Here is a 25,173-nt window from a genome sequence, read left to right as displayed (position 1 = left end):
CTCTTTCTTGTGGTAGAAGGTGAAGAATGTACAAAAGTTGCTTTTGTTTCCTCTTCTTTTTTTCCCTTGTTTTTTTAAAGTATTTCAGCTAATGTTTAGGCCCATTAAAAGCCCAAAGAGGGTATCAAGGAGCGACGGCTAAGCTAATAACGAAAGCTCGCGGAGAAGACACAAATGGCCACCGCTAAGACTCTGCAGCCAATAATGTTCTCTTCCTTTCTCGGCCACAAATCTATCCAATCAACACAACCACTTCTCCACCGCTTTCGCATCGACTTAGGTTCTTCTCTGTTTTCATACTCTGTAAGCTAAGCACATTAACCACAACAAAAAAAAAAAAAGATGAAGACTTTCGAGTTCCCGTATCGCTATTTTGATCCTAATGATGTTTGTTAACAGGAAGAAGGCATGTTTCAATGAAATTATCAAGAACCTTTTCAGGACTGACCAATCTTTTCTTTAATAGAAGGTATTTGGACTCGCTCTGTTTTGTTAGTTTCTTACAATGTATACAAAGGACACAACACTCTGTTTAACATAAAGTGTGTAATTATCATAACTTTTTTTTGTCCGTTGCTTGTGTAAAGAAACGAAGATGAAGTTATTGATGGCAAGCGAAAACGTCTGAAGCCAGGAAACGTATCTCCTCGCCGCCCTGTCCCTGCCCATATAACAAAACCTCCTTACGTTGAGTCTTTTACAGTCCCTGGAATCTCAAGTGGACTCCAGATTCATGACGACAAGAAAGGTATAGAGAGCATGAGAGCTTCTGGCAGGCTTGCTGCTAGAGTTCGTGAGTACGCCGGGACTTTGGTTAAGGTAGTGGCCTAGTGGGACAAAGTTTGATACTTTTTTTCTTATTGTCAATGTCAAACTATTACAGAACCTCATCAGTTTTGTTTTCTTTTCTGTTTGTATTCAACAGCCAGGTGTGACCACGGATGAGATTGATGAAGCGGTTCACAATATGATTATAGAGAATGGAGCTTATCCTTCGCCTCTTGGCTATGGAGGTTTCCCTAAAAGTGTTTGCACTTCAGTCAATGAATGCATTTGCCATGGCATCCCTGATTCACGACCTCTTGAGGTGTGTGTGTCCCTGTGTGTGTTTGTGTGTCTTTCACTCACGAATGCTAAACAAATGTTCTGTCTTTTTGCAGGATGGAGATATAATCAACATTGATGTCACAGTTTATTTGAACGTAATAAATTCTCTTCTTTTGTGTATGACCTGATCATTTACTTGCGTTTAATCTCTACTTTGGATGCTTGTGTTGGTCTTTACAGGGTTATCACGGTGATACTTCAGCAACTTTCTTCTGTGGAGATGTCGACGAGAAAGCTAAAAAGCTAGTCCAGGTACAGTCAGTTCTATGAAAACTCTTGGTTTATAATAATAGTTTGATGAGAGTTTTATAACTTTGAGTGTGGTGTAGGTGACAAAAGAGTCTCTAGACAAAGCGATATCAATATGTGGACCTGGAGTTGATTACAAGAAAATCGGCAAAACAATTCAGTAAGAGACTGATTCCCTTTTAGCAGTTAGTATTTTTCTATTCATCTACAATATTGAAAGACCAAATCTTTATAAAGTGATCATGCAGATAAACATAAATATGGAGTGGTTAGACAATTTGTAGGCCATGGTATTGGACGTGTCTTCCATGCTGATCCAGTTGTTCTTCACTTCCGTAAGTTTGTTCTTGTTGAATTGCTTTGTGGCCATTCACGTGCTTTCTAAACTTGCATCTGCTCTACAGGGAACAATGAAGCTGGACGTATGGTGTTGAATCAAACCTTCACCATAGAACCGATGCTAACGATAGGAAGCATTAAACCGGTTATGTGGGATGATAATTGGACTGTGGTCACAGAAGATGCAAGTCTCTCTGCCCAATTCGAGCATACCATTCTTATAACTAAAGATGGAGCTGAGATACTAACCAACTGTTAAAATTTGATTCCCAAATGTGTCTCAGATTGATCTTTATTGGAATGGAATACAAAGCCAAATCGTGTGTATGAAAATCATATTCATATTCAAATATTCTTTTACTCAAAGTATAATTAATCTATATGTATTCACACCAACAGATACAAACAATGAGTATTTTACAGATTACATTAGGTACAAGCAAAAATATAAGATCGTAGAGTTTAGTAGATCTTGATTCTCTGAAGTTCATTTCTTCTGACAGAACCTTTGCAAATTAAGTAGCAAGGGTTTAGGAGATCTTGAACTTCTGTCTAAAATATCAAAATTTCGAGGCCATAATTGGGCAAGGATTATTGTCTATGCGGACGTTTATGTGCTGTTTATACCGATTTTTAGATCGTTTTAGAAAAATTGTTCGACTTATGATCGATTTTCCGTCTAAATGGACAATTGGTATGACCAATTAAGTAACTACTAGATTTTGACCAAAGCGCGGGTTTAGTTTCCATTTAAATTTTCTATAAACAGAATTTTTTTAGTAAATATCATATTTTCATATATTTGTGTTTTATTTTATAGAATTTTTTTATCTTTTTCTTTATCATGTTTCATTTTAAATGAAACATTTATGTTCACAAAATTAAACTTTATTTTTTTATGCATCAAAATTGGTATAACTCTAATAAATAAATTTTATTATGTTGTTAATTTATTTTTGTAAAGAGATTTTGTATAATTTAAACTGTCAACAAATTAGTATATTATTTTTAATAAATATATATATTTTCAATAAAAATGCAAATATTTATAAATGCTTAAATTATATTCAGAAAAGAAAAAACAAAATAATTTTCTGTTCAATTTTTGTTTATTATACAAAATATTAAGAATAGTTGAAAAATAAAATATTTTTGAACTTGGATTTAATGCCCAAATAAAATATTTTACCGACTAAATAGGTGGTCAGGGACACATCTATGTTAAAAAGAAAAAAAGAAACAGAAAAGGGAAAAAATACAAATCTGTCGACGCTTCTTTCCCCACCCATGGCGATTGAAGGTTCAGAAATCAAAATCAATACCGGTAAAGACTGTAACGATGGCTTGAAGATCTTCAACGATGAGGGTAGCAAATCTGATTTGGAAACAAAATCAAACCGTTGGTTGGAAACTCGTTAGATCCACCAAGGACTTCTCGTATTCCTGTCTCTTAAGGTTATTTTTTCAAAATTTTGTTCTTCAGATTATATAGATCGTTTTCGATGAAGATCTAAAGAAATATTTGGTAACTGTTTTGCATGTCAGATCCGAAGGCTTCAGTGAGAAGAACGTTGTGTGATATTTGAGTTTCAATTTGGCCTTTTCAGATATCTTTGGCCGAGTGATAATCAGATTTGAAAGACAATTAAACAGTAAATATAATTTAAGTTTTTAATCATTTGTTAAAAGTTAATCTCAGATTTTTAGTCAAAGATAAGTTACTTCCTCGTCCCAAATTTGAATTGTTCAAATTCCTACAATATCCTTATTGTAAAAAACTTGTTTGAAACAAATTGTTTTGCTTAAAAGTAAATAAAAAGCAGTATCAAATTGGAAGTAGTATAACATGATAGAGAAACAAATGCAAAACGAAAATCAAAGATTCGCGAATATCTCTTTGAATACCACATTCATTGTTTGACGTTGAGGCTTGCCTTCAGCGTCGACAATCAAAATCTTCAGTCCTTTTTTAGAAGTCACTCTAGAAGTAGCCACATATAGCTGTCTATGAGAGAAAACAGGTCTCGGTAGAAACAAACCAACCTCCGAAAGTGATTGACCTTGGCTTTTATTGATTGTTATAGCAAATGCCACCAAGCTTAGAAACATGTCTTCGTTGATAAGAGGAGACCTTGTGATTGCCGTATTCTGAATGATGCTCATTTTGAAGGGATGATCGGTTGCTCGGTACATGCCAGTTGAAGGACTGAGGGTGAAATTCTGAATGTACCTCCATGCTCCAACAGGAAGAAGGCGGCCTTTACTCTCCATGTAAGTTCTCTTGCAAGAGGCATGTATTTTACATCACTAGTTCAGGTTGAAAAAAAAAGAAAGTTAGTGAACAAACTTAAAGCTATATAATACGCTAAACAAAAAATAACAAAACACATATTAGAACACTCACAGATTCATCGGATAGCACCATCTTGAGGGTGTCCCCGTGCACTGGGTTGTACTGCTGCCAAGAGTGCAGAACCTTCACATGTACTTTCCAGCCATTCTTGAAGAGTTTCACATCTTTCAAAGGGGTCACTTTCATTGCCGCAGACATTTTTTTTTATTGCTAATGTAGCTGTGAGTAAATGTGAGAAAGCTTAGGCATGTTGTAGGTGTTTATATAGCAGTAGGTTAATCAATGGTTCTAAATGACGTCTAAAAAATATCTCTCGTATATTCTTAGTTCGATATAGGAAACCCTTAGAGTATTGACCCTTAGAGTATTGATCAAGCAAAAATATTTAGAGATCGATATTGTTTGCGGTTGTTTACATATCTTAACAATATTTACAATTCTGTTGGTTTAGATATCGTTTTAACATCAACGGATTAAATGAAACAAATATTTGAGTAGTTATTACATATGCTTCATGGCCAAGCTAGTATATTCGGATTCATTAAAGGGAAAATCGCTAGAGTATTTACCAAGTAAAAATATTTAGTGGTTATACTGTTAGCGGAAATTTACATATCTGCAGCCTTGGGCCATTTATACAAATCGCTAAAGGGAAAATCGTTTGGGCCTACATTCAGCCTTGGGCCATTTCAAAAACTTTGACACAAAACGTGTTGATCATAATTCACGTAAATACCCTTTATTATTCTGCGAAATGTAAGAAAGCATTAAAAAAGAAAATGCAGGTTTAGGTAAAAAATACAATAAAATCCTGCTTTAATAGTATAGATTGGTTTGCATATACATTATTTTACAACCTTACTGTTTTATCAGGAAAAGAAACTGACACAAAACATTATTTTTGCTAAATTGTAGATGTCATTATTTCGAAAAGAAATGAAGGTTCGGTTACAAGATGAATTGGAACCAAAGTCTGCTAAACAAGCCATTCAGGATCAAAGAAGCCGCAAAAAATTTTAAAAAACCTAATGATACAGACAAACAGTTTTTTGACAAAATATGTGATCAATAAAAAGGCTATTTGTTTTGTATATAGCAATATACATTGAGTCACTGACAAAATAAAAGAAAATATAAAGAAGTGTGTATATATGGCGTAATGTTTTGACATGTACTTTCAGTTGCATGCGCTCATAAGTGATAGTGAACATGCGATATACCACGTACGCTAGCCCTAGATGGACACTATTCACTTGTCTTATTGGACCACAGCTGTGGCTATCGAAATGAAGAAAAAATTGACTAATCATTGAAAAATTGGGGACCGATCAATGGATATGAGCTAAGTTGATGTGTATAAATGTGGTAATTAACAATACAGAGAAAGGAAAAAGGAGCTATATAGATCCAAATTATTACCTTATATGAAATTACAAAGTCACAAGAGCAAGTTTTTGTTTTTGATTGTGTTACGATCCTTTATGAGACGTCATGGTTATACGTTACTATCAGCACCACATAGATCCGTTAATAGCATGTGATGAGAAGAAGCAAGAGGCAAACAATTATGTGTTATCTAATATATTTATTAGGTCTACAAATAGCATGTTATGATCATACAAGAATAATTGTTGTGGTAATGATTCTAATTTGTAACTGAGTTGTCATTGTTCTTATCTCGGATGAGTTTATTAGCTACCACTACAAGAAAACATAATCTTAACGAGGGCGGTTTTCCTCGTTATTTCGTCGTAAAAGGGGCTTTACGACGAATTAGCGAGGAAACGTGTTTGCTCGTTACACGTCCGTCGTAACACATATTTCCTCGCTAATTCGTCGTAACTTAGCGAGGAATATATTTCGTCGTAAAGACGAAGTAGGACGATTCGTCGTAAAGACGTCGCTACAATTCCTCGTAAGGACGTCGCTACAATTCCTCGTAAATAACTCGAAAACAGTTCCTCGTAACCTACACGTAAATACCTTGAAAGATTTTCCTCGCAAAATACACGTAACAACCACGAAATGATTTCCTCGTAAATTGTCGTAAACATTTTCTCGTTATTTCCTCGTAGATGATTCCTCGTAAAATACTCGTAAACTGTTTCTCGTCATTTCCTCGTAAGATTTCCACGTAAAGAGGTCGTACATTAGCTACGAATTTACTTCGTTTTTGTTATTTTACAGAATTTTAAAATATAATTAAAAAATAATTAAAATTATTTAATTTAATAATAAATTAAAATTCAAAATAAAAATAAATTCATATGAAAATATTTTATAAATAAATAAGTTTTGAATTTATATAATACAACAACAACAAAAAAACTAAGGGTCGTTCATCGCCCGGTAGAATTCATCACTCCTCCTCGTAACATCCGCCTCGTTATGTACGTCGTCGGATGACTCGCCATGAATGGGATGTTGTTGTCGCATGTTCCTCAACATGGACTCCCATTCCGGATTTGTGGCCGCAATAACGTCCAAGAAGCCCTCGACTCCACCCATACGAGATTTTGTCGCGGTCAACTCGTTACGCAGCTGAGCGGACTCTCTACGCAGCTCCGTGACTTCATCATCCCGTCGCTGACCATAAGACGATGTCGCTCTCGGAACATCGTTGACGGAACCAATACCCAACGTCCGTCCCTTTTTTTTAGGGACAACCTTAAAAACAAAAAATAAATATTGTAAGTAAAAATTTAAAGTTAAATTAAATGAATAATTAAAAATTTATTTTTTTGAAAATTTACCTCCTCGTAAATCTTATCCACTTCAAGTGTGGATAAGGTGACGGGTAATCCGTCGGTAGACTGCTGGGTCAGCTGAGTCTGGCGGTCTTCAACCCGAGCAACTACGTCGTTGTAGATTTGCTCGGACTTGCCATCTACAAATACGCCCGCCTTGTTCTTGTGGGTCCTCTCGTAAAGTTCCATAAGAGACGGGAGATGTCCCGTCTCTTTGGCCTAGAAAACAGTTAAGAAAGTTAGAATAAATTAATATAATTATTAAAAAAATTACTTAATAAAATATTTAATTACCATTTCCAAACGGACACCGGCGTGGGGTTTTTGGCCCGTAGTGTGAAGCATCGGCCCGTTCCCGTGCTCATCGACCGTGTTACGGGAGTTAGAGCAAGCCTGGGCGATTCTAATCGAATCAGGAAGGCGCCAATAACGGATGAGGCCATCCCACACGTCCGTGGTGAGCTCAGCGGGTTTGCCACGCTCATACCCCTTCACGATCCAGTCACCCTTCCAGTTGGAGACCGTGTCCAACAAGCGAACTTTCGCTTTCGCGTTAAACTTCTTCCTCACCCTCTCAGTGATCCCCAAAGCCCAATTATATTTTTGCTGTTGGAAAAAATAAATTAACAATTAGTTTTTTAGAAAGTATATATATAAATCATGAAAAAATTAAAATATATATAATTAATTAATAGAAACTTACAGCGTAAATTTTGAACCACGTCTTTCTGACGTAGTGAGGCGTCTTACTCCAGTTTGGATGTGCCATGGAGAAGTAACCCTTGATCGTGTCGGTTACGTCCGATGCAAGACATCCGTCAACCCCCCACCTGGAAAATACAAATTTAAAATATAAATTATTTTTTAATGTTATAAAAGATATTTAAACGAATTAAAAAAAATTAATGCAACATACCACAATGTTCCGTCCGGTCGGTCTGGGTCGATGACTGGTAAACCTTCTCTGCCTGGCAGACTGAGAATGTCCTCTACCGTGTACTGAGAGTAAGGAGCACTCGGAGGCACCATCAGATCAGGATGAATATCGGCGGCTATCGGAGGTGCCATCGGAGGAGGCACAGGAGGAGGCATCGGAGGAGGCACATGAGGAGCCGATGGTGCACTAGAAGAAGTAGACCCAGAGACTCTCTGAGTGTACTGAGTCTCGGGGACAGTATCCTGGCCCGAAGAACTGGGAGCGGAAGAAGAGGCCGGGTCTAAACGACTACCCGGCTCACCGAAGATCTCTCTGTAATGGGCAGTAAGTCTTCCTTTTCGAACCTGGGAAAAAAATGAAATTTTTAAAATTAACATCAACAAATATTTTCCAACATTATTCACCTAATCAACACTAAATAACATAAAATCCGCAAACCTATCTAAATTCACCATACTAACCACCTAATCTATCCTAAACTAACCAAATTAGAGAGGAATCAGAGAGGCTTACCATTGTTACGAAATGGAGAGGAAGTAGAGAGGAAGTAGAGAGGAAAGAAAGAGTGAGCGCTCGGGCGCATATATAAGATTACATATAGTCGCGAATTCGTCGTAAGTTTACGACGAAATAGCGAGCAGTTACAAAGGCCCGTGTTTTTTTTACGAGGAAATTGCGAGGAATCACAATGGCCCGTGTTTTTGTTTACGAGGTATTAACGACGATTTAGCCTACGTGGAATTAACGAGGCTTGCTTTCCTATAAATATACCCACAACTCTCATTCTCAAACCACACATAAACTCCCAAATCACACACCTATCTGAAATCACATTCCTCAGCAAAATCATATTCAAATTATAAATATTTGAAAAAAATAGGAAAAAGATAAGATATTAGAATTCATGTGGGCGAGACTTACGTATTATAATTGATGGAAGTCTTGCCACGTGTTATTCTGGTATTTTGATCCTTTTCCCTTTTTTCTAGTTTTTACACTACGAGGTATTTACGACGATTTATGCTTACGTGGAATTAACGTGTTTTATGTTTAAATCTTTTTACGTGGTCTTTACGACGATTTCTGCTTACGTGGTCTTTACGACGATTTCTGTTACGTGGTCCTTACGACGATTTATGCTTACGTGGTATTTACGACGATTTCTGTTACGTGGTCTTTACGACGATTTATGCTTACGTGGTATTTACGACGATTTCATCCTACGTGGAATTAACGAGTGTTATGTTTAAATCCCTAGAACCCGAAACCCGAAACCCGAAACCCCAACCCCCAAACCCGAAACCCGAAAGCCCAAACCCCAAACCCCAACCCCCAAACCCGAAACCCGAAAGCCCAAACCCGAAACCCGAAACCCAAACCCCCATCTTTAATTTTCTACTTCATATATTCCAAACCCCATATTTAATTTTAAGTTTCGTAGTTATTTTTAACGAGTGTTATGGTTAAATCCCTAGAACCCCAAACCCGAAACACGAAACCCGAAACCCGAAATCCAAAACCCGAAACCCCAAACCCCGAACCCCTAAACCCGAAACCCCAAACTCGAAACCCCAAACCCGAAACCCGAAACCCGAAATCCAAAACCCGAAACCCCAAACCCCGAACCCCTAAACCCGAAACCCCAAACTCGAAACCCCAAACCCGAAACCCGAAACCCGAAACTCGAAACCCCAAACCCCATATTCCTTATTTTCTACTTCATATATTCCAAACTCCATCTTTATTTTTAGGTTTCGTCGTTATTTCCTCGTTGTCTTACGTTGTATTTACGACGATTTCATCCTACGTGGTATTTACGACGAATTCACCCTACGTGGTATTTACGACGATTTTGTCCTACGTGTAATTAACGAGTCCCGCGTTCTTTATTTTTATATTTCGTCGTTATTTCCTCGTTGACCTACGAGTCCTTTACGACGATTTTTTGTTACGTGGAATTAACGAGTGTTATGTTTAAATCCCTTGAATCCGAAACCCCAAACTCCATATTCCTTATTTTCTACTTCATATACTCCAAACCCCATCTTTATTTCCATTCCAAACCACAATTCCCACATTTGCTTATTCATAAAACAAACTCCCGGCATTACCTTATTCATAAAACAAACCCCACATTATCTTATTCATAAAACAAACTCCCTCATCTTATTCATAAAACAAATACATCAATCGGATACATCGACATTCTCGTCATCACTAGAAACATCATCATTTTCATTAAACTCGTCTTCAACAGCTTCGTCTGTGGCATCATCGGTAAGATCTTCGTACTCGTGATTATGCGGATCAATGAGAAGGATGTCATCAATTTCTTGTTCAGGTTCATCAACTTCATTTATCTGTTCTTCTTGCAATGGTGGTTCTTCTCCACTGATGATTCGTCCTCGAGGTGTAACTTTGATCACTGCTAACCAATTTATACCTGAATCTCTCATCCGAGGGTATGGAAGGAAGCTAACTTGGTCTGCTTGTGAAGCTAAGATGAAAGGCTCGAATTTGTTGTACCTTCGTCCACCGTTGACATCAACTACACCGAATTTGTTAGACCGAACACCTCTGTTGACGACGGGGTCGAACCATTCACATTTGAAGAGGACGCATTTCAGCTTCAGTATTCCTGGAAACTATAAACCAGTTTCTGAATCTCATAATAAGAATCAGCAGACACATTGTCTTCCGGCAAATACTCTTTAAACAAGTCCGCCCATTCGTTCATGCAACTTTCAGGTAGATTGTGATCAGTTTTAATATTCATCATTCTAGCAGCTAACGACAATTTAGAGAGACCTTCTCTACAACCACTGTAAAGTGGTTGATTCGCCGCGTTTAACATTTCGTAAAACTTTTTTGCATCTATATTAGGTTCTTCATCTTCATCTTGAGCTACGAATGCATCAGCTACCATATCATGAACCCTATCATAATCTACCATCTCCTCCTGCTGGTAACTATGTTCATTATGCAAATGATGATCAACCGGTTCTTTTTCCTGAAAATTGCTATTACTACTACTAGCTTCATTCTGATCATAATTAAAACCTTCCCCATGTTGAAACCAGATATAGTAATTTGCCGTGAAACCTCTATTTATTAAATGCTTCCAAACATTTTCACGGTTTGCCAGTTTCGAATTGTTGCATTTCCGACAAGGACAGAACATCTTACCACTTTCTTGGGCGAGCGGTGTTGAATCTGCTTGATGCATAAATGTCTCCAGACCCGCAAGGTATTCTTTCGTCACTCTCCCGTTAGCATCTCTATGCATATACATCCACTTCCGCAACTCGTAAATATTCCCGGAGCCAGCCATTTTTTTTTCTTTCACGTTTTTTGTTGTTGGTGTGTTTAAAATGATGTTCAAACATCCATATTTATAGGAAAATTCGAATCTGGTAGTTGTAATTTTGCTATGAATTTACAACGAAAATTAATTTGGTGGGCAAAAAAAACGTGTAACACCTATAAAGTTGGTGGATTCAAAAATTTTCTCGCTACATACACGTAAACTATTCCCTCGTAAATACCACGCAAAGTTTACGTCGTATTTACGAGGAAATAGTTTTTCCTAGTAAAATACTCGTAAAGTTACATCCACTTTACGACGAAACAGTTTTGTCGTTACGTTACGAGGAAATAACGATGACTTTAGTTTTTCACGTAAATTCGTCGTAAACTCGACGCAAATTTACGAGGATTGTTTTTCCTCGTTAATTTTCGTCGTTAAGCATGTGTTTTCTTGTAGTGTACATTCAGGGTCGGTCTTCGGCAAAGCCTAACGAAACATTGGCCTTATGCCTCCAAAAATTTTGGAAAAAATTACATAGAAAAAAACTCCCAAAATTTTTTTTTAGGCCCTCAAATTTACCAAAAAAAATTTTGAGCTGGAATTTTTTAAAAACCGCCTACAGCCACCTAAATCTCAGGGCCGGTCCTGGCTAAATTTCAAATATTCGATTTAAATGGAAATGGACATAATAATATATGTGGAAGATGTGATTTACATATTGGGAGATAAATGACGTCGAGCTTTTGTGGTGTATATGCTATCTAGTTATTAAATAAAGGAAAAAATTTGGGTTCATCCCCTGTGGTAAATTAAAGAATTCACCTCAGTATTCTACATCAATTAAAGTGCCACGTAAGTTTAATGAAAAAGGACAGAACTTAGGTTCACCCTCTAGGGTGAACCTTTAAATTCACCTCACTCTTTAAGACCAATCAAAGTTACACATAAATTATTAATTAAAAAATATTAAATTAAATAAAAATAACTACAAAAAATAAAAACGCTAATTTTATATACCTTAAACCCAAACCCTATACCCTAAACCCAAATCCAAACCCCTGAACCCAAATTATATACCCTAAACCCAAAAACAAGACTATAAACCTAAACTCTATACCGTAAACCCAAGTCCTAAACCCTAAACCCAAACCGTAAACCTTAAACCCAAATTATATACCCTAAACCCAAAACCTTAACCATAAATCCAAACGGTAAATCCTAAACCCAAACCGTAAATCCTAAACTCAAAACCTATACCTTAAACCCAAATCCTAGACCCAAAACCCAAACGGTAAACCCTAAGCCCAAACCCCAAACTTAGATGCTATAGGGTTTGGGTTAAGGTTTACAGTTAAGGTTTAGGGTCTAAGACTTGGGTTTAGAGTATAGTGTTTAGGTTTATAGTCTATTTTTTAGGTTTAAGGTATATAATTTGGGTTTAGGGTCTAGGATTAGGATTTAGAGTATAGGGTTTGAGTTTAGGGGTTTGGATTTGGGTTTAGAATTTAGGGTATAGGGTTCAGAATTTAAGATTTAGGGTTTAGGGTTTCGCTAGCAGCGTTAGCTTCGTTAAAATTAGCCTTTTTTATCTTTTTTAGCTATTTTTAATTAATTTAATATTTTTTAATTAATAATCTATGTGTCAATTTGATTGATCCTAAAGGGTGAGGTGAATTTAAAGGTTCACCCTAAGGGATGAACCTAAGTTTTGTTCAATGAAAAAAGGAAATAAAATTATAAAAAAGAAAAACAGATGAGAAAAAAAAGACGTCGCCTTTTAACAAGAAGAGAACGTGATCTTTGACTCATCTTTTAGGTTTTCAGTTCACATCAATTCCCAATTCACATATGAAGAAGATAACGTGATCTTTGATTACTAATCCTACGACATATTGGTATATCTCATCATCAATTCCCAATATATCATCATGAAATAAATCTTAAACTAAACCCTTAGATTCTAAATCCAAACAAGACTCTAAATCCAAATTTACGATTTAAGTTTAGGGTCTAGAGTTTGGGTTTACGGTTTGGGTTTAGAGTCTAAAATTTGGGTTTAGGGTATAGGGTTGGGTTTAGTATCTAGAGTTTGGGTTTACAATTTAGAGTATATGGTTTGGGTTTATAGTTTAGGTTTAAGGTTTACGGTTTGGGTTTAGGGTCTAGGACTTGGGTTTAGGGTATAGAGTTTAGGTTTATAGTCTTGTTTTTGGGTTTAGGGTATAAAGTTTAGGTTTATAATCTAGTTTTTGGGTTTAGGGTATATAATTTGGGTTTAGGGTCTAGGATTAGGGTTTAGGGTATAGGGTTTGGGTTTAGGGGTTTGAATTTGGGTTTAGAATTTAGGGTATATGGTTTAGAATTTAAGATCTAGGGTTTAGGGTTTAACTGGAAGCATTAGCGTCGTTAAAATTAGCGTTTTTATTTTTTGTAGCTATTTTTTATTTAATTTAATGTTTTTAATTAATAATATATGTGTCAATTTGATTGGTCTTAAAAGGGTGGGGTGAATTTAAAGTTTCACCATGGAGGTGAACTTAAGTTTTGTCCTTAAATAAACCCATTAAAAACATTATTCATTCTTTTATCGCCATGCTTATGTTGAGACCATCTCCGATAAAACTCTATTTTTTATTCTATAATTTACAATAAAATAGAGTAACTCTATTATAGTGTAACTTTTGCTCCAATGGTATTATTCTATAATTCTATCATAAAATAAAATATAGAGGAATGTCACTTTTTCACTCCAAATATAGAGTAAAATATGACATTTTTCTATATTTCACTATATAATAGAGTAATTCTATTACAGGATCACACCATTAAAGCAAAAGTTACACTATAATAGAGTTAGCTGACAATGGCATATTGTTAGTTGTTACAAAGGAACAAGATAAGCGGGACAAGCAAGCATATTGATAATTGTAAATCAAATGCTCGCATTTTTTTATATGAAACATAGAACTGTTTTACTAGAATGTGATAACATGGAAGGAAGTTGAGTTATGTTCTATATGTATACATAGAGAATGGTTGGTCCACTTGAAAGTGAAAGTATGAGTTATTTGTAAAGCGAAGTTAGCTTTGTCACGTGCTAATGCTTGATTGAATCTGCCAAAGTATCATTTAAGTACGTTCATATCGTTCAAAAAAAAGTACGTTCATAATTTATACCTAATCCACTGTTTCTTTTCCTGTCATTAATTAACACTATTACATAACAGCCTTGTTAGTTTTTTTTTTTTGGGGGGTAAAAGCAGCCCTGTTAGTTGATTGAAATAATCAAATTATTGATGGTATAATAATACTACCACTCTCCTTTTTGATGCGAATCACCCGTTTAGACAGCAGAAAAAGGGAGAAATGAAAAACTCAAATGTTTGATCAAGAAAAATAATCAAATGTTAAATTCTAGGGACATGTCAGCATCTTTAGAGTTTTTACCTTTTTATTTATTTTCTTCTAACATCATAATTAATAAGCACGTTACCTTTGCTTTCTCTAAAAGGTATCATAATTTAACTCTGAAAACACACTTGTATTTTAAGTACAAGCAACCTGCATAACTTATTATAAATCAGTTAGTTAAATGGTTAAATATAGTCCATAATCAATTGATTATTTATAAATTAAACTAATCAGCAAATGAGATTGACTTTGAAATGATGCATTTCAGATTTAGAAATGTAAAACAAAATTCACAAACAGGTTTTAATTAATTATGTCAGTACTGATTAAACTATAAATAAATAATTACTTCTATTTGGGACCATTATATTATTCATTTTAAAAAAATCTACTGAAATGAAATAAATGAAAGAACTGAAAAGATTGAGAGAAAACGAAAGCACTAAGCCACTAAATACCAAATTTTAATTAATAAGTGACAAAAGAAGTCGTTTCTTAATGGTTGTCCACATCTCTCACAATTTCCAACCAGCTAGCTCAAGAACTCGTGACTAAACTCAGATCTTTGAGCAACTTCGTCGGGGTTTGTTACTACTAGGTTCTTACAATACATATATGTGTATGTATATATTATATAAGCATATGTAATTGTGGAGTTCTAATTTTTTCGGGAAACACAACTGAAAGTTTCTTATTTCTCAATTTCTAAATCTAAAGACATCATAACTGGTTGATATCAAGTCGTTATCTACTACGTCTTCGCCTCCAATGAGAGATTCTGTGGTTTCTTGATTTTCTTCCTTGCTCTGTTCGAGACTATATGACCAAAGTCATCTATACATACACCAACGATACATTATATGGATTAAATATTATAAGAAAATGGTGGTTCTGTGGGAAACATAAGCTTCAACTAAACCATTTCTCTGCTTCTTCTTGGTCGCTTTACCTTCAAGTTTCCCCGCTCTGTCTTCATATATATATCAAAGAGCTAGTACTACATTTTTTTTATTACAGCCACATACTTAAACATTTAACTCCTATCTTTCTTTTTACTTCTGTATCTATTTTTTTTATCTTGATGTGGTCTCTCTCTCTCTCTCTTGGGTTTATATCACAGTTAGAGTAGAGAGAAAGCAATAGTTGGAGAGAGAGAGAGAGAGAGAAAGATAAGCGATGAACACTAGTGTTCGAGCTGCTCTTTCCTCCATGAAAGCTCCTTCAAAGCATGTCACCACTCAAGTAACTTTTCTTCTTTCTCTCTTCTCTACCACTTTCCACTCTTGAAAACCCAATTTTGATTGCTTTCTTGGTGATCTCTTTAAGATTCTTGGCTTCAACATTGGACTATTTCACAACCAAATCTTTGCTTATTTTCTATCCTACTAATAGAATAGTTATTCTTAGTGAAGTTACTGGTCACATTGAAAGTGATAGATACTCGATTGTTATCTAGAAGATTGTGTGTTGTTTTCCACTATCAATAGTTTCTTTACAAACTCCTTTTTGTTCTATATGAGTAATGTTTGGTGGTATTCTGAAATCCGCAAAGGAGGAAAAGAAGAAGAAGATGGAGTCTCAAGGCAATGTAGGTTTAGCTAATCGGCGCAGAGCTAACAAAGAAAAGAAAATGGATTTGCTTCAAGATGTATGATGACAAGTTCTTGAGAAACCACTTTCTTGATTTGATGATGAATTGCATCTAAGATATGTTTGTTATGATCAGGTTGATAAGCTAAAGAGGAAGCTGAGACAAGAGGAGAATGTGCATAGAGCATTGGAGAGAGCTTTCACTAGACCTCTAGGAGCATTACCTCGTCTTCCCTCTTATCTCCCTCGACATGTAAGATCCAAAATATTCATATCATCAAACTTGTTGTTCTTTGTATCTGAATCTTGTTGCTTTATCTGATAAAGACACTGGAGCTTCTTGCTGAAGTAGCTGTTCTTGAAGAGGAAGTAGTTCGGTTAGAAGAGCAAGTTGTTAGCTTCAGACAAGGTCTATACCAAGAAGCTGTTTACATTTCTTCCAAGAGTAACGGTCTGAACGAGAATTCTCCCGTTAGAAGCACTAAACACCAGAGATCTAAATCCATGTCACAACATGAGTTGAAATCTATGACCACTCCTCCTAAAAAGCATCAACAGTCTCTTAGTCCTAGCAGAAGCATCTCAAGTAGGAAACTCTTCTCGTCTGATCAGACAGTTAATGACAAACAAGCATCGCCTAAACCAAATGTAAGCAGTGTTGTTACTAAGCCAGTTGATGTGAGAGGGAAAGAGAATCAGACCTCTAGTAACGGTTTAAAAGACAAGAAGGACAAAAAATCACCTGAGAAGAAACTTAAGAAAACTTTTAATAAGCTAGATGATAGATTAGCAGACCAAGACAAAGCACAGGAGAGTGTCTCGGAATCGGTGCAAAGTGGAACTGCAGCAAACAGAGTTTCAGAGGATTTACTGAAATGCCTGGTGAGTATATTCTTGAGGATTAGCTCGTCCAAGGACATTGTGTTGGATCCATATAGAAACTGTTCAGAATGGAGAACAAGAGAACTTGGCGAGTACAAGAATCTTTGCTCGGTGGATGCATCTTCCATTGATCTTGGAAGAAGAATCAATGCTTTATTTCTGATCCATCGTCTCAAGTAAGTATCTCATCTCGCCTAAACAACTGAGTGTATACTTTAACTCATGTTTGTGTAACTGTTCCTGTATACAGGTTCCTGCTTAATAAGCTTTCCATTGTAAATCTAGATGGTCTTAGCCACCAACAGAAGCTTGCATTCTGGATAAATACTTATAACTCATCTGTGATGAATGTGAGACTTCTTTGTATGATAGATAGAGAGACATGTCTGTAAGATGTTGTTAAAGAAGGCTGATGTCTTGTTTGCAATTTATCTTCACAGGGTTTCTTGGAGCATGGGATCCCTGAGACCCCTGAAATGGTTGTAGCCCTTATGCAAAAGGTTTGTACTCAAAACCAAAACTTGAAACCATTGCGCTTAAATGTGTGTTACCTATTAGATTCATCTTCTCTTTGTTGTGTCAGGCAACAATAGTTGTAGGAGGACACTCACTTAATGCTATCACAATTGAACACTTCATCTTGAGACTTCCATATCACTTAAAGTTTGTAAGTTTCTTTTATCTTCTTCTCTTTCATTATTATATGCTGACTCAGAATTTAATGCTTATTCTCTTAAAAAGAATTGTCCCAAAACTGCAACACATGAAGAGATGAAAGCTCATAGCACATTTGGATTGGAATGGTCTGAACCTTTGGTCACTTTTTCTCTCTCCTGTGGAAGCTGGTCTTCTCCTGCTGTAAGTTGTGCTTTAAAATCATACACACTCAAATTTGGAAAAGTTTATAGCATTTTCACACACAACTTGTTTTTGGTATTTAGGTAAGGGTTTATACAGCAGCAAGTGTAGAAAAAGAGCTAGAAGCTGCAAAGATGGATTATCTTCAAGCATCTGTATGGATTTCAAAGAAGAACAAACTAATGATTCCAAAGGTATTAGATTGGTATTTGCTAGATTTTGCAAAAGATGTGGAATCTTTGTTAGATTGGGTTTGCCTTCAGTTGCCTGATAAACTCAGAGAAGAAGCTCTGAAGTGTGTGGAAAGAAAGAACAAAGAATCACTCATGGAGTTGGTTCAAGTAGTACCATATGACTTCAGTTTCAGGTTGCTTTTGCATCAATGAAAAAAAGGTTTGATGATTTGTAATGATAATAATGTTTCAAAAATGTGGAAGTGGAACCTTGTATAGATTTGGGTTGGGTAGTGTAAAGTAGAGCAAAAGTTAAAATTTGTTATTGGTTGGCTGAGACCTGAGAGTAGATATATAGTACTCATATGTTTGTGTTCTTTACAATAAACTATAGAGTGATAGTAATTTATTCAATTGATTTTATCTACAATGTTATATATGTGTACACCATTTATTTGTTTTGAGACTAGATTTTGTCTCATTTGTTTTATCTGCAATGTTATTATATGTGTACACCATTTATTTGTTCATACATTTTAGAGTAGATTTTGTCTCATTTGTTTTTTCTTGTCTCTTGCCATTTTTGCTGACAGCATTCTCGTCTCATACCATGTGTGTGTTTGGGCCAGCTTGATAGTATATAACCTTCTTTTTATGCCTCTAAACTTCTTTCATGTGAAAGTTACGTACCAAAGTAGTTAATATGTAGGAAGACACAGAAGTATATAGTCCAGATTCACACGATACTTCATTGTTTAGGATGACAGTAGTATGACACTATTCTTTTTTTTTTTTGAACGACTTTGACAGTAGGATGACACAGAAGTATGACACCATTGAAGAAAGAAAAAATGTGAGTGTGATCTCCATGTAACAAACAAAAACTCTCTCTCTTGGTTTCATAGTGGATTAATGTGTCTAGGTGAGTATTCTACCAGATGTGAAACTCAGTGTTTGGGTTATCAAATGAAACAAAAAAAGAACGCTAGAAGGAAACAAAAAATAACGCTAGAAGGAGGGGTCGAACCTCCGACCTTGTGGTTAACAGCCACACGCTCTAACCAACTGAGCTATTCCAGCTTTTGTTATTCGAAAACAAACAACTTGTTATCTTTGCTTGACTAATGAATGGGCTTACAAAAAAGCTGTAACAAGGGCCCAATAGAATCCACCATAAAGGAGAGAAGCAATTAACTCTCAGAATAGAAATCTTCTGTTTTTGAGAAACTGAAGAGCCGTTAAACCCTAGTGTGTGTCGTCTGAGGGAGAAGAAAGCAACGAAGAAGAAGAAGAAGAAGAAGAAGAAGAAGATAATAATCAGATGTCGGATAACAAAGATCACAACTCCGATTCAGACTCCGACGGTGCACCGGAGGAATTCACCCAGGAGCAGGTATGTTTCCGTCTTTATGTGGATTAAGCTGAAACATTAAACTCGAAATTGCATTAGCTTAGCGTCTAATGGGTTTTGCTTTTCTTTTTTCAGGCACAGTTGGAAGATGCAGAGTTGAGGAAGATACATAGAGAGAATAAGGCTAGGTTTGTATTCTCACCACCTTCCCTCCTTTGATTGAAGCTTGTGGTGGGTTAGGAGTTGATGGATGAAGATATAACTGTCTTGAAAGATTAGTAGTACTTTGGTCTTAGCAAAACCTATGCAAGTGTTTAAAGCCCCATGTGTCTCTTTGTTTGTGGAATTTGTGTAGCTTCACTTAGATTTTGTTTTCTCTTCTATAGGGTTGCCCGCGAGAAGAAAGAGAGTCGAAGGCGTTTGGCAGAGAAGATAACGCCAAGGAAATCACGAAAGGTTGAAACTTTCGAAGACATAGAAGAGCATGAGGAAGACCCTGAAGCTCTTGCAAACAAGGGGTTCCTTTCCAAAAACATCATAGATTTTCTTGCACAGCGGGAGAAGTAATATAAACTCTATAATCTCTTTTCCTTGTGCTTAAACACTTTCAACTAGAAAAATTGGACTTAAGATTGGCAATTTCTCCCATTTACAGACAGAACAACAGTTCGGATACTGAAGAAGAGGAGGCCAACAAAGAACACCCGAGAAAGAAAAAGCGAAAGAGCTCAGGGTAATGAACATCTTCTTGGTTTTTACACACTCTAAAACCACTCCTTGATTTGATTTGATGTAATCGACTCTCTCGTGTGTATGTACATGCAGTATTGAGACGGTTATATACAAGGAGATTCCACCACCGGAATGCTTGAAAACAGGGTTAGATTTCTTGAAGAAGCGTAAAGCACAAGTCCCTAGATCTTCTTCAATCCTCAACAACTCCAGCCAAGCTCTCTGCCTTGTCACCGGTGCCAAGAAGCAGCCACTGAGAAAATAAAACTCATTCAAGATTCAAAATCCTTGTGTGCTTCTTCAATGCCATTACAGTTTTGTCTTCATTTGCTACAGTTCAGTTCATTAGTTATTTCCTTATTTGCAAAAGAGCCCTCCAGTTTGTTAAAAACGTGAAATAAAGCCATTAAATACCAATTCCCTCCACTTTGAGGGGTTTTGAATATCTTTCCCTCTGACTCCAAAATCCTCGCCGGCGATAAACAAACCCTAGATTCGATTCGCCGTCTGTTCATCCAGCAATGTCGTCGTTCAATCCATCCTCTACCCCACAGCGAAATCAGCAGACGCCTCAATCACCGTTTCAGACTCCGCTACAGACGCCTCAGCCGCAGAGCATCTCCTTCTTCTCGCCACCGCAACAACAGCAAACGCCGTCGTTTCAGTCGCACCAGTTCCAGCAGCAGCAGCAACAACAACAACAAAGTCAGCAGCAGCTGTATTTGTTCACGAACGATCAAGCTCCGGCGAGTTACAGCACCGAATGGAGTGATCTTCATCCCGATTCTCAGAAACTTCTCCTTGAGATTGAGTATTGCTCTTCTTTCAACCTTTTCTTGTTCAATTGCCAAAATCTTGAAGAACGTAGTTCCTTAGATTTAGAATCTTTTGATGTTTTCTTCGTGGTTAATGATAACTTGATTCTTATTGCTTGTGTGAATATCCTTAGAAAGAAGATATTGGAGTACAGTAGTGAAAGCCTGAGGCTAGATCAATGCAGCCGACTTTATGATTCTTCTATTGCCACTGAAAGTTTCGAGTTTGATGCAAGCCGCATTGTTCAGGTTTCCTAGATGATTCACTTAATTACCATATAGGAACTGTTCTTGTGAGTTATCTCATCCTTGTATAAAACTTGTAGGAGCTTGGTGGGATTAATACTACCATGGGCAGACAAAAAGCTGTTCTCCACGAGCTTATGCTGGTTGTTAAAGATATGTTTCGTAATTCAGAGGTTGCCGTTAGGTCTTTCATGATGCTACAGCCAAGATTCCGTCGTTCTAAACCAGGAGGAGGAGGAGGAGGAGGAGGAGCTGTTGTTGTTAGTGGTGGTGATTCTCAGCAACCACAGCCGCAGGGAGTGAACTCAGCTCCAGCTTCCTCTGGTGAACAACAAGCAGTTCAAGTTTCTTACTTTTACCGTGGGATCCCAAAGAAACCCACTGCTTTTCTGCTTCAAACAGTTGTGAGATTTGAGAAGTATCTAGGCGAGTGCCGGCAATGGGTTGAGGAGCTGGAGCAGTTGCTCGCGTTGGATTCTGACAAGTATAATCGACATGTTTTAGTTTTGGAATCTCTTCCGAAAGTCATGTCTAATGTGCATGCCTTCTTTGTTCACGTGGCTGCTAAGGTAACTTTGTTATCCTGAACCTTCAACGTAGACACCACTCGTAATCCGAGTTTAAATTTTGTTGTATTTCAGGTAGAGAATGTTCACCAGTACATTGAATCGTTGAGGACAGCGTATCTTGCTGACCAGCGGCGGAGAGGAGAATGCAATGATCCGTTTCTTGAGGCTGATCGGAGGGAAACAGCAAAACAGGAAGCTGCTGCTAAAAGGGTCCACCCAACTCTTCATCTACCTGCTACTTCTACTACTACTACTACAAGTGCACAAACCTCAACACAAGTTGCTGGGTTGATTACTAGCTCAGGGGTGTCGAATGCTCCACAAACACCTGCAGCCTTTCCAACATCAGGAGCTGGCTTGTTTCCTGACACACCTGCTTCAGTACCTTCGTCTTCTCTCTTTGCTACACCAGTTAGACCAGTTTTCGGTGCTCCACCAGCTTCTGGATCTTTGTTTGGCCCGCCAACTCCGTCAAATCCTGCTACGCCTTCACAGTTTGCAGGTACAACAGTGTCATAATACGATACAGTTTCTATAAAGGTTTGTCTTTGTCGTAATCTCAAGTTGTGTTATCTGTTTCTCTTTAGGTCCTTCACCTGGTTCAGGAGCCAAGTTCAGTTCTCTGACAGTAAGTACATCTCTTCGGTTTCAAACTCTCTTTTTCACTAAGCATCAATCTAACGACTTCACCTGACCTCCCTGGAGAAATGTCTGAAACTGAACTTTTTTTCCTCTTTCATTGCAGAGACCTTCAAGGTTCAAATCCCGAACTTCACGACGTTAGACACTTGATTTTTATCAAGTTCCATCTCTCAGCCTTGACCACGCCTCATTTACAAGCCTTGAGTTCATTCATTGAATTGATGATTGTATGTTCTCGAAAGTATAGTACAGGGAACAAAAGTGAATAGTGTATCATCTAGAAAGTGTTATTGTCTTCATGAAGGGGACGACATGTTTCTCTTGAATATATCAATCCGTGAATATTTTACCTAACTTTCCCTCATTGCAATGATTCATCTTCACGAAGACCCTATAAAAAAGAATCAACGGCTTATTATAATTGCACCACCTAAACCCAAGAACGTACCATAAGTTTTTTAACCCAAAGAAAATAAAAAGCTCCGTTGCCGGATATCGAACCCGGGTCGCCTGGGTGAAAGCCAGGTATCCTAACCGCTGGACGACAACGGATTTGTTGCTGACATGATAAAATCCTGCTATATGTTCCCTATGAAGCGCTTCCTTTTGTTTTGAAAATGGAATCTTCTTCTCTTTTTGTTATATAAAAAGGGAATCACTCTTTCTCTTTGTTCCTTGTATTTCACAAAAACAGCATCTTTACATGATAAAACTACGACCATCCAAAACGTTCAGGTTTTTAGTTATAGAGAATGAAAGAATCTTTGAAACTGCATATATCGATTGTTTACCAATTACCAACAATATCTTCGGATAGTATATTAAGAGCACCATTAACCCAGTATACAAGGAGATTTCTTAGCCACTTTTTGCGCGTGGGTCCCACCAAAAAATCACAAGAAACGATCCCCAAAGATATGAAATAAAAAAGGACTTTAACTCAATATACCCCAATGACTCTTGTAAATTTCCTATATCTCCCTGTTATTGAAAATAATATATAATAATTTTATTTTGAATTAAATTTAAATGCAAAAAGCGGGTAAAGTCGAAAAAACCCTTAATGAAATGAGTTTATTACTAGATCCAACCTAATCTATCCGGTCTACCCAAACCTAAACGGGTTAAAACCCGGATCCTAACCCTAGTTTCCTCTTGCTCGCAAAACCCTCCCATTTGGTACATCTCTCCATCTCAACCTCTTCTCTTGCGACAGATATACGAGCCACAATCATCAATTGCAGTTTGGAAAATTTTCCCCGTCTTACACTAAACCCCTAAAAACATTTGTCACCGTTCTTCTTCTTCTTCTTCCGCATGATCTCTCTGTCTCTTCGAAACTCAGTTGCCCAGGTAAGGAGGACCTTCTTTGATTCCTAGCTTGAATCACTTAGGCTCATATGTGCTATTATCAATTCTTTAAAAAATCCGATTGTTGATAATCACTACTAATCTTCTCAGTAACCTAAACGCTAACAATGTCAACGCCGCCAGAGATATTATATAATGATTCCGAGGCTCGTAAGTATACTTTTTCCTCACGCATCGTCGAAATTCAGGTTTTAGTATTGTTCCTTTGAATAAATATCTCTCTGCTTAACACATGTATGTACGGTTATATATAGGCGAGGTTGTCCGAGAGAGCTTTGAAGCTTCTTGCTTTGCCCGAAGACGATGTTCCTCGCTTCCTACTTGACATTGGTAAAGTTTATCTTTTTAATCTACTGATGATGATGAATGTTGAATACACATGTATTTGTTGAATGTTTGTATCTTTATTTGATTATTCGTTTTCTAGATGTTGAATAGATGTAACCCTATCCCAAGATTTTTTCTTTTAGACCAATCAATTCATCAATTAATTTATTTTTTAGTATCTCTTTCGACATTGTGATATCTTAACTCTTTGGCTTTGTTGCAAACGCAGAGAGTGACCAATAATCTATAATTGTGGTTCAGGTTGTGGATTTGGCCTGAGCGGGGAAACAATCTCAGAGAATGGGCACCAATGGATAGGTCTTGACATCTCAGCCTCTCTGCTTAGTAAGTTAAACTATTAGTTTCTCTATGAAGGATTCTTCTGCCCTTCATTCTTTTAGATCTCTAAGCCGCTTTTAATAACATTGCAGACGTTGCTGTGGAACGAGAAGTTGAGGGAGATCTCTTACTTGGTGACATGGGGCAGGTTTGTATGTCTATCACCAGGAACGCCGACGAGAAGGATTGTTGCTTCATGCAGTGATTATAATGCTGATCATAATGACCTTTGCGATGATAAAACGATGCTCAAGATGCAAAGAGAGCAGCGGAAGCATGCTGATAAGGAGAACAGAGAAAGGAGAGGCCGTGTGTTCTGGACGACAGAGAAGCCGATCAAGATAACTGATAGGACCGTATTATATAAACTACGGATAACTGATATTGTAAATAATAAATTTGATAAGATTACACCAAAGATTAAGAAAAAGATGATTCAACTGCAGAGGCGAGATATTATCTCTTTCTTTAATTCAAAATACGTCCCGTAGTGCGACGGTTCGATAACATAACGAGTTCAAAGATACAACTGCAAAAAATCTCCTGATTTGCGTCACTCTATCAGAAACTTAGCGAAACTAGTTTTGTGTATACTTTCAGACTCAAAAGAAAATTAAAGAGAGAGATAAAAGAAATATGGAGGATTGTACGTTTTCTCTATGTTCTTTGCTACACAAGTGCTCCTATTTAAATGGAGAAAGTGTAACACCTTGTGAAATCATGGAGACCACTAACGTACCAATGCTTTCAATTGTAGTATAGGAATTTAATTCCCATGACTCATTGTACGTTAGATATCAAAGTCATAATGCATATTTGACCAAATCA

General features: G+C 36.9%; 4 protein-coding genes, 1 long non-coding RNA gene and 2 other non-coding genes across 9 annotated transcripts; 5 read left to right on the top strand and 2 right to left on the bottom strand.

Moving 5' to 3' along the window:
- The first annotated feature begins 131 nt into the window (after positions 1-131).
- On the top strand, positions 132-2,064 carry LOC125604094 (methionine aminopeptidase 1D, chloroplastic/mitochondrial). 3 transcript variants are annotated; one of them, XM_048774686.1, is made up of 9 exons: positions 132-280; positions 400-469; positions 588-819; positions 926-1,087; positions 1,161-1,202; positions 1,288-1,359; positions 1,437-1,516; positions 1,594-1,646; positions 1,761-2,064. In XM_048774686.1, the coding sequence occupies exons 1-9, from the start codon at positions 175-177 to the stop codon at positions 1,952-1,954; spliced, it is 1,011 nt and encodes a 336-aa protein (XP_048630643.1). In that variant the 5' UTR covers positions 132-174; the 3' UTR covers positions 1,955-2,064. The 3 variants fall into 3 exon arrangements, with proteins under 3 accessions (XP_048630643.1, XP_048630642.1, XP_048630644.1); XM_048774685.1 differs by having other exon boundaries at positions 1,594-1,691; XM_048774687.1 differs by having other exon boundaries at positions 168-303; positions 1,594-1,691.
- An 836-nt stretch (positions 2,065-2,900) lies between these two features.
- On the top strand, positions 2,901-5,572 carry LOC125604093. Its single transcript, XR_007335949.1, has 3 exons — positions 2,901-3,150; positions 3,241-3,347; positions 3,866-5,572. It is a non-coding gene; the product is annotated as an uncharacterized LOC125604093 (long non-coding RNA).
- Positions 5,573-15,122: 9,550 nt separating this feature from the next.
- LOC125604090 lies at positions 15,123-18,383 on the top strand. The gene is made up of 9 exons (XM_048774682.1): positions 15,123-15,692; positions 16,003-16,098; positions 16,177-16,293; positions 16,368-17,098; positions 17,173-17,272; positions 17,363-17,422; positions 17,506-17,589; positions 17,664-17,780; positions 17,864-18,383. The coding sequence occupies exons 1-9, from the start codon at positions 15,627-15,629 to the stop codon at positions 18,164-18,166; spliced, it is 1,674 nt and encodes a 557-aa protein (XP_048630639.1). The 5' UTR covers positions 15,123-15,626; the 3' UTR covers positions 18,167-18,383.
- Positions 18,384-18,959: 576 nt separating this feature from the next.
- On the bottom strand, positions 18,960-19,033 carry TRNAN-GUU. The gene has a single exon. It is a non-coding gene; the product is annotated as a tRNA-Asn (tRNA).
- A 125-nt stretch (positions 19,034-19,158) lies between these two features.
- On the top strand, positions 19,159-20,405 carry LOC125604092. Its single transcript, XM_048774684.1, has 5 exons — positions 19,159-19,346; positions 19,440-19,492; positions 19,691-19,867; positions 19,960-20,037; positions 20,130-20,405. The coding sequence occupies exons 1-5, from the start codon at positions 19,275-19,277 to the stop codon at positions 20,299-20,301; spliced, it is 552 nt and encodes a 183-aa protein (XP_048630641.1). The 5' UTR covers positions 19,159-19,274; the 3' UTR covers positions 20,302-20,405.
- LOC125604091 (nuclear pore complex protein NUP58-like) lies at positions 20,393-22,662 on the top strand. The gene is made up of 6 exons (XM_048774683.1): positions 20,393-20,847; positions 20,986-21,100; positions 21,178-21,666; positions 21,739-22,168; positions 22,254-22,294; positions 22,412-22,662. Exons 1-6 carry the CDS (start codon positions 20,558-20,560, stop codon positions 22,448-22,450), a joined length of 1,404 nt encoding a protein of 467 aa, XP_048630640.1. The 5' UTR covers positions 20,393-20,557; the 3' UTR covers positions 22,451-22,662.
- A 126-nt stretch (positions 22,663-22,788) lies between these two features.
- Positions 22,789-22,860, bottom strand: TRNAE-UUC. Its single transcript has one exon. It is a non-coding gene; the product is annotated as a tRNA-Glu (tRNA).
- Between the last annotated feature and the right edge of the window lie 2,313 nt (positions 22,861-25,173).

The sequence above is a fragment of the Brassica napus genome, unplaced genomic scaffold, assembly GCF_020379485.1.
Source record: "Brassica napus cultivar Da-Ae unplaced genomic scaffold, Da-Ae ScsIHWf_45;HRSCAF=84, whole genome shotgun sequence".
NCBI lineage: Eukaryota > Viridiplantae > Streptophyta > Magnoliopsida > Brassicales > Brassicaceae > Brassica > Brassica napus.
Note: the sequence above shows the minus strand (reverse complement) of the source record. Positions and strands in the feature narration are given on the sequence as shown.